Source organism: Eurypyga helias, unplaced genomic scaffold (genome assembly GCF_000690775.1).
Source record: "Eurypyga helias isolate BGI_N326 unplaced genomic scaffold, ASM69077v1 scaffold3631, whole genome shotgun sequence".
NCBI lineage: Eukaryota > Metazoa > Chordata > Aves > Eurypygiformes > Eurypygidae > Eurypyga > Eurypyga helias.
In genome coordinates, this window is record NW_010231341.1 from 23,035 (window position 1) to 31,356 (window position 8,322).

An 8,322-nucleotide genomic window follows, 5' to 3' on the forward strand; every position below is an offset into this window, starting at 1 on the left:
CCTACCGAGGAGCCAGATCCTGGGCAGGGCCAGACTTAGGCCCTCACGGCATGACAAGTGAGTGTGCAAGAAGAACAAGAGCTCTGTGGAGATTTCCAGGACTGTCCCAAGCCTTTAAGGGCTCAGGTCCCTGAAAGCCCCTGTCTTCACTAACAAAACCTCAAGAGAAACAGCATTTTCAGCAGAAATTAGGCCATTTGGACCCTGCAAGAAATGCCTCGTCCCCTATCACTTTGGAGTACAGATGCATATATAAACCCATCTAAGGTTTGCCACCATGCCTCCAAATGCCCCACACGCAACCTGTGTCAGAACAGGGCCCCCAGGTTTCCTTGCACATGAGCCCTTGCAGAGCATGCCTTCGGACCATGGCCCCTGGATTCCCCCCCACTCTTTTCTTGTTGTTTTACAGGAACCAGGCTCAGACAGGCTATCTGCACTGATGTGTGCCAGATCCTCAGACGGGCAGGTTTATAGCCTACTGTACCCGTAGACAGGACTCCCAGACCATGGCTTGAGGGAACGTTTCGTGGCAGTCTACCCATCAGCAACATCCACGTGTCCCTGAGCTTGAGTTTGGCAAAGGTGAGTGGGCAGTGAGAAATGTCAAAGATTTGCAAATCTGTGCGGATTCAAAAAGCTTGTCAGCCACCGCCATAAACTGTACCCGGACAGGTGGACAGCCCACCCAACTCCCAAGCACTAACGTCGTGTTCCCAGCAGCACGCTCTGAATCAGCGTATTAAATGTCAGTATGCTTTGTGGGGATCCTCGCAACTGGCTTTTGCTTGCGCAGCAGGTCTTTTCCTATGGTAATGCACACTCCCAAAATATCACAAAGAACACCTGGTGGGGATTGCTAGCAAGTTCGTATTTTTTCATCAAGCAAGTAGGTTAATTTCTGGCAAATTTAGTCAGCTCATCACTGCCATCATTGCCAAAGAATTGGAGACTGGTCTAGGAAAGGTCACGCACCGTAAGAGGCTGCTGAGTCTTGTCCCCAAGATTTTTAGAAGAGGACAGAGTCAGATATTCTAGTGATAGCCTGTAGCTTGTCTGAGAAAGTTGTCTTCCCCCAGTTACTGAATGCAACACAGTATTTCCTTTTAGCATAGTGGCTTTTGTGTAATTACAAATGATAAATGAAAAAGCAAACATATTTTTCCATTGCTTTTACTTTCAATGCTTCCTTTAATGCAATCTTTTAATGCCTCTCATTGCACAATGCAATTGCACAAGATCTCACTTTAAAAAACCCTATGAAAATACGGCTCATTTGCTCTCTTCCTACAGAGGTCAGACAGTTCAGTCTTGTAGTACTGCAGTGTACTCTTTGGTTCAGCTGTAAGGCATTTATCCCCATCTGCACGGTGACTGCAGCAAGCTTTCTTTACTTAGCTGAATGCTTCTTGACTATCTCAAGGTACTCCTTCACATCATCAGGAGATCCCAAGACAACAGGCACTCTTTGGTGGATATCCTCAGGCACTATATCTAGTATTGGTTGATGTCCAGTTGTTGCTATTCCCCCAGCCTTCTCAATAACAAAAGCCATAGGATTGCATTCATAGAGCAGTCTCAGCTGGAAGACAAAAATCAAAATGGCAATGGTCAGTCCAGCCAATACTGAGAGTCATGAAAGGTACATATATTTGGCGTTTGATTTATAACCAATCAACACTCCAAGTACCCATATTTCATACAAACTTTTGACTCAAGAATGAAATTGTGTGGATTTTTCTTTTAAACAAAACATGGTGAATATTGGATTTGCCCAGTTTGAACGCTTTCTACAAGGCTCATGTTTGCATTGTGCCCTTTACACAGAGAAAAAAGGTTGTGTCTTACACGTGAGTTTTAACAAGGCAGCAGACCACGCAGGCCTGCATGAAAAAAAGAAAAACATTGGCCCTGAGTGCGCCATTAGTTTTCTCTAATGAATAACTGCATCTTATCTGCAACCTGAAGCAATAATTTACGGACCATTACAAAACAGATGAAAGGTCTTTGCTGAATAAACAGTCCTCTTGTCAGGCTGTAAGTGTGTGATCTTCCCTGGCCAACTGTCATCCGGGCCAAGGCAGCGTCCCCATGAACGATGCAGATGGTTTTCTCTTTGGCAGAGCTTCTCGTAATGGGAACACGCTACATTTAGGCTTCTTACGTACCAGCTTGTAATAGGAATCTCAGGGTAATCTGGGTGGTTTGCTTTGTAATATGCTTGGTTGGGGCCAGCAGGGTTAGGGTTGAGATGGTGCAGAGAAGCCCATTTAAACAGCACATTCCCTGGCACTTCCCATAATGTGAAAATGTTTGGGGATAAAGAGACATCAGTACAGTTGAAATAGGTTAGCACCAGCCCTGAAAGAGGTGTCTGACAACAAGTTGCAGTCATTCGTGACAGTGTGCAAGGGATGGCCGTACCCACACACCAGAGATGCAAGCTACCATGTTATAATAAAAGCATGTTCAGCAATCAAAATATTGTTCTGTGATAGTGAAGTATCCAGATAATGTAATATTTTGTATAATTTGGCTTATTCAGGTTTACCTTTCCTTTGGGACTTTTGGAGTTGGCAGGATACAGAAAGATTCCTCCATACACTAGCGTGCGATGCACGTCAGCCACCATCGATCCTATGTACCTCCCACCATATGGTGAACTGCCATCCTACAGAAAGACATTTCTTTCTGGTAACTTTCAAGCACACCAGATTATTACACACCCCATCCCCCCCAATCCCCTCAGTGGTCTTAACATCTAATCCCTCCATACTGTAATTAATTGATAATATTTAAAGTAGTTTTGGAGAACTCAGTTTCCTCCTTATTTTCTAATTGGGAAAATCCAAGGAAAAAGACTGACAGAAGATTTCAGGATAGATGAGTGGTAGTGCCAACAACAGAAAATGCATCCTAGCTCTCCATTAATGCTCTAACCCTTGGAAAATACTGCATTTCTAGTAGCAAAAAGATCAAGTGCTAGGAATTGGTGGTTTTGTTGGGGTTTTTTTTGTTTTCTTTTGTAGCAAAATAAAACACCATGGGGCAAAAGAAGTGATCTTCCCTATTTCTATCTGGTTTTGACAGCTTCTATGACTTATTTGAAAAAGTTAATAGTTGACTACTGATATTGTTTACTTATAATACTTCAGAGCGTACATTTTAATATCTAAATAAACAACACCTTAAGGCTGGCAAGATGCCAGATGAAAACACCAGTCTTTGTTCAAAGCAAGATCAGGAAGTCAAGAAGGGACACAAACACTTAACAACAGTAAATGTTTACACTTCGTTGTCCACGTAATAACTCCAGTGATGACAGACGTAAGGCATGAGAACAGACATGATTTTTACGGTGACTCCTTAGAGCTCCAGGCCTCCTGACACCGGGAAACTGGACAAAGCAGCCCCTGAAACTGCATCAGCTTTTCAAGTGAGAGGCCCGCTCAGGACTCTGCTTGTGTTACCACTGAGCAATGACCCACTGCCGTCCCTGCTCGGCTCTCCGTCTGCCCGGATGCTGCAGTGAGGAAGCAGCAACCTAACACACGTGTCAATCAAATTTCTTTATCACCAGATCAGGCTGCCTCTGCCTGACTACCAAACACCTGGTTTTGCCTCCAGCACTGTTACTCGGGCTCCCAGCCAGGAAGGAAGATTTTTACAAAATTGAAAAGAAGGAAAGGGAAAAAAAAGGTACAGAAGAGATGCAGCGCAGTACTGAAGGATGGTGAAATATCTGGTCACATCAACGGCTGCTCTAATTATCAGTCCTACATGAAGATATGTTTTAAATGGACGAGAAAGGAAAACAAGCTCTAAACAGTGCACGAGACAGCATTTTATCATAAAGTTGGAAATTATGAGTGTTGCTTGTCATCAGAAAGTTTCTCTGAAACAGGATCTTTTACCTCAGGGAATTTCTTCTTTTTGAGATACTCTGTGACTGCAGGATCGAAGTATTTAGCATAGCCTTCATTGAGACTGTAGATGTTTCCCTTCTTTTTGATTTTCACATCCCTATCCACCAAAATGAATTCTCCAATTGCCTAACAATAAGAGAGAAAAACAATTTGTTAAAGTTAATTGCTCATTTATTTACCAGCCAAGGCAAAAACCAATCATGCACACAATTTAGGAAAAGTTTACTACAGTTGCCACTTTCTTTAATAATTCAGCACCTATGAAAATGTGGTATTTGCAGCCTAGAGGTGAAGTCTTTTGTTTATCCATAAACCACTGACTGAGAATGAATCCCGGGTCATGCAAGCTTCTTCATACTACTATTCCCAGCTCTCTATCACTTTTCTATGCCAAAAAATGTTGCCTGTGAGTTTATATTTGGCCCACTGCTCTCTTGCTAGACTTAAAATAAAAGTACAGCTCTGACAAGTTTGGAAACCGAGAGTGCTGGTTGAAGCAATGCCTAAACATCTTCAAATGGGTGCAGATACTAATAAATTCCAGTTCATCTTAGGTTGGGCTAACTGGAAGCCTGGAGTCAAGAGACACAATCTCTGTAAACAAGGTCTGCTCTGTTTAGTTTTCAGTAAACTACATCTCCAAGTTAGTGGTAAAAATAAACAAAATAACATGCACACATGCTCAAAGCTAAATCTGCTATCTGAATGTAAACAAAAATACATGCAGCTACTTAAGCTGTTAATTAACAGGGAGCACCAATTTATGTTTCCTGCTGCTTGAACACCACAGGTTGTAAAAAACTACTACTGCCAGGTGGCACAGCCTGACTAACTGATTACAAAAAAAAGAGTCACTAATGCAAACTACTTTCTGCTGTGATCAATATGACTTTTATTTTAAAACTCACACGGTCAACGCATGCTAGAACATCAAACGCACCCACACACGTCACTTACTCTTTTACACATCATGGTGGAATCTGAAAACACAGAAGGTGGTTAAATATTTCTGCTTCTCTGGCTTACTAAGGTCCTAGCGTTAAGGAAAAGACAAACAAGTCTTAAAGGGCCTTCTGCATTGCAGAAAACAGCTCATTTTTAGTATCACATGATGTGGCACATGCCGTGTATTTGCTTCACGGACTAGGCTGTCTTCCCATTGTTGAATCACACACAGCACCGCTGCAGGGGGAAGGCAGAATGCAAAAATCTCTCAACGTTTTTGCTGATGGGTTATTAAGTGTACTTAATTTCTCCACGTGAGCTTGAAAACTGCTCCTTTGTTCGATTTTTCTGGGGAACAAGCAGTTCACATAGACAGTACCTTTTTATCCCTCATAAAGAAACAAAGACAGAAACGACATTCTCACCGGATCCAGCATGAAACAGTTGACGCCTCCAGCAGAAGTGGCCAGTACCAGCATTGTGGCACTCCCATAGAGAGCATAACCAGCTGCCACAAGATTACGCCCTGGTTGCAAAGCATCTTTCCCAGAAGGTTCATCAGGGGACACCTAGAATTAGAAGGAGCATAGTCAGCTTTACTCCGTTTCTATAGCTGGTACATAACTGGACTCTCTGGGTCTTCTACTCCATATCCATGCATGAAGTGGCACTAATGCGTCCATGATCCACAACTGAGATTCCTACTGGATGCACTAATACAAATTATATGGAGGAGACAAACACATCAATCTAGAAATGCTTTTGTATAAACCTAGTTGGAATGCAGGAAACAGGAAAGGATTAAGGAGATAATATAGAGCTGTGTAACTCCTTGAATATGATGATGAACACAGCTCAGAAGAAAACTCCAAGGCACGGATGAAACGCAAGCAATTAAACATGAGTCACAGAGTTCACAGGTGACCAAAAGTAATGGGATTTTTTCTGTTTTCCTTTGCTTTATACAAAAATGAAGTTGAAAATACTTCCTTTAGGACGTATGACAACATGCAAAAGATGATCAAAATGGACAGTTGGGTGTGTGTTATCTGACTGACTTTTTCAGCCACCTGTGACACGTAAGTCCAGTATTTCAAGCTCCTTCAGACAAGGTTTCTGCCTTTCAGAGTGAATTAGACAGTTCAAATGCACATGCCATGCATCAGCTCTCGTTTGTGTTTGACGCCTGTCCCCAGGCTAACAGGACTAGTAGTACAGAGAACAAGGAAACCTGAAAGGACATTCCCCGAGCAGACCACAACCACATGGTATTTTTGCCAGTACAAATATTCATGAAATTTAAGACCTGATTTGTAAGGGGTAATTCCTTGAGCTGGTTAATTAAATATCAGCCAAGCTTCCATGTACATATATATACCTCATCTTCTAAGGCAGTAATGCAAATCCCTCACAAATATTTTACACAAATGTCTGTGAAATAGCAGATTTAACTTAAAGCTGGTCCTGAAAGTCTCTTTCACGAACAAGTTTAGTTAGATTTTATTGTCTTCACATGCAATTACATTTCATCCAAAGCTGCACAATAATAGCGTCTCCTGTCTGACGTGAAAGCATTTTACCTTTCTGTAGATGGCAAAGATGGTCCCAATGGAAACAAGGCAGTCGATGTTTGATGAGCCGTCCAGAGGGTCTATGCAGACTATGTATTTACCCTAGAAAATACAAAAGAGGGAACAACTAGATTAGTGACATTATTTACCCACTTCGCCCCAAATAAAAATGCTTCAGTAGGTACATTTTCTCAGAGACTAAGCAATATAAACTAGAAGGCCTTTAAAGACTTTATATAGGCTATATGTAGGAACTGAATTCAAACGTTAGAAATTCTTTGGCCCACATTTCGTTCTTGATTACAGCTGTGTGATTTGTGCCACAGCAGAAGCTGGGAAATCTTTAAAGTAAATCAAAATTGATGATGAGATGGGAAAGGTGAAGTTTTCCTACACAATTTTTAATGTTAGAAAAAAAAAGAGGGAAACTACTTTTTAATTATTAGTTTAGCTTCATCTATTTAATTAATGCCAATCCCTTTTGATAGACATCCTGCAGTATCTACTATGTAGGTTACGCTTTCTCATCTCTAACAAAACGGCTTTCTGAATTATAGGGAAAAAGAAACTATGATCAGTTTTCTTCACTTAGAGCTAAAATTAGAGAGATTAAAAAGGCCTTTAACACCTGGCATTCATAAACTATACATTTCACTTTACCACGTTCTACTTTAAACTCCTTAATGAAACTCCGCTCTGAATGGACATGTGTTCAGAAATTACCTTAACCAGTCTGTGTTTTTATCCGGGTTTGGGGGGGACTTTTCTCCTCCCAGAAAAAAGAATGGTCCCTGCCTATTGCTGTATTAAGGATTCCTGTAGGTATAGGAAATTGCCAGTTCAGGGAAAATAGCTGAATTAACTGTACCTTTAAAATAGCTTAGTTTACCCTTATTTTATTCTCAGTAATTTTAATAATCATGTGTAACAACAGTAAGTGTTTATTGCTTCATGCTTGATTTCACCCAGCATGCCAGAAACTTATTTCCTAGAATCACAGGATGGTTTGAGTTGGAAGGGACCTTAAAGACCATTGAGTTCCAACCTCCCTGCCATGGGCAGGGACACCTTCCACTAGACCAGGTTGCTCAAAGCCTCATCCAGCCTGGCCTTGAACACTTCCAGGGATGGGACATCCACAGCTTCCCTGGGCAACCTGTTCCAGTGCTTATTTGACTCCAGCAATGCTCCACTCTGCAAGTAGGGATTCTGGGTAGAAATTCTGCATATTAGCTCACATCTAGTTTAGAAAAGCATTAAGCATCCCTCAGTGATCTTTGAGGATCTAAAATCATATTTGTTCAGATCTAAAGCAATTTTGGTTCATCCAGTGCCTGTAAAATCAGTTTTGAAGATTTCTTAACAGGAAGAGAAGGAGAACTGCTTTGACATAGCGAACGTCATCATACTTTCTCAATTATGTTTCAGCTGTTTGCTTTCGCTAAATTTTTACTCCGATTTTTACATGACCACGCCAAAATATAATCTAGGCAAAAGGAACTATCACTCATCAAGTGCATGCAGACTTGTGACTATAACAATAATAAACAATAAATAAGTAAAAATTATTTTTGTTGCATTCTTATTAAGTCTTTCATGGGCTTTAAAGAGAATTTGGAATTTGCCTGAATTAAAGAATTCAAGATTTGACCTACACAGAACAGCTCCTTAGCGTCCTACTGACAAAGGTACTTTACAAAAGGACTTGACTGACTCAGAGTATAGTTCCAGAGATCAGATGGGATAAACAAGAAATGTTCCCTTCACAATTAGGAAAAGGTGGGAAAAAAAGAAGGTGGGGAGGAACAACAGAGTAAAAAAAAAACACCAAACCACATCAGGCACAAGAGCAGAAACTAACTGAAAGGAAAAATGTTGAC

General features: G+C 41.2%; 1 protein-coding gene across 1 annotated transcript in view; it reads right to left on the bottom strand.

The window, feature by feature from the left end:
• Window positions 1–1,172: 1,172 nt before the first annotated feature.
• FBP1 (fructose-1,6-bisphosphatase 1) overlaps window positions 1,173–8,322 on the bottom strand; it is a gene marked incomplete at its 5' end in the record, with an annotated part of 7,497 nt that continues 347 nt past the window's right edge. Inside the window, 5 exons of the mRNA XM_010161020.1 lie at window positions 1,173–1,582; window positions 2,552–2,671; window positions 3,915–4,052; window positions 5,297–5,440; window positions 6,452–6,544. Coding sequence (XP_010159322.1) covers window positions 1,391–1,582; window positions 2,552–2,671; window positions 3,915–4,052; window positions 5,297–5,440; window positions 6,452–6,544 — 687 coding nt within the window. The remainder of the gene's footprint in view (window positions 1,583–2,551; window positions 2,672–3,914; window positions 4,053–5,296; window positions 5,441–6,451; window positions 6,545–8,322) is intronic.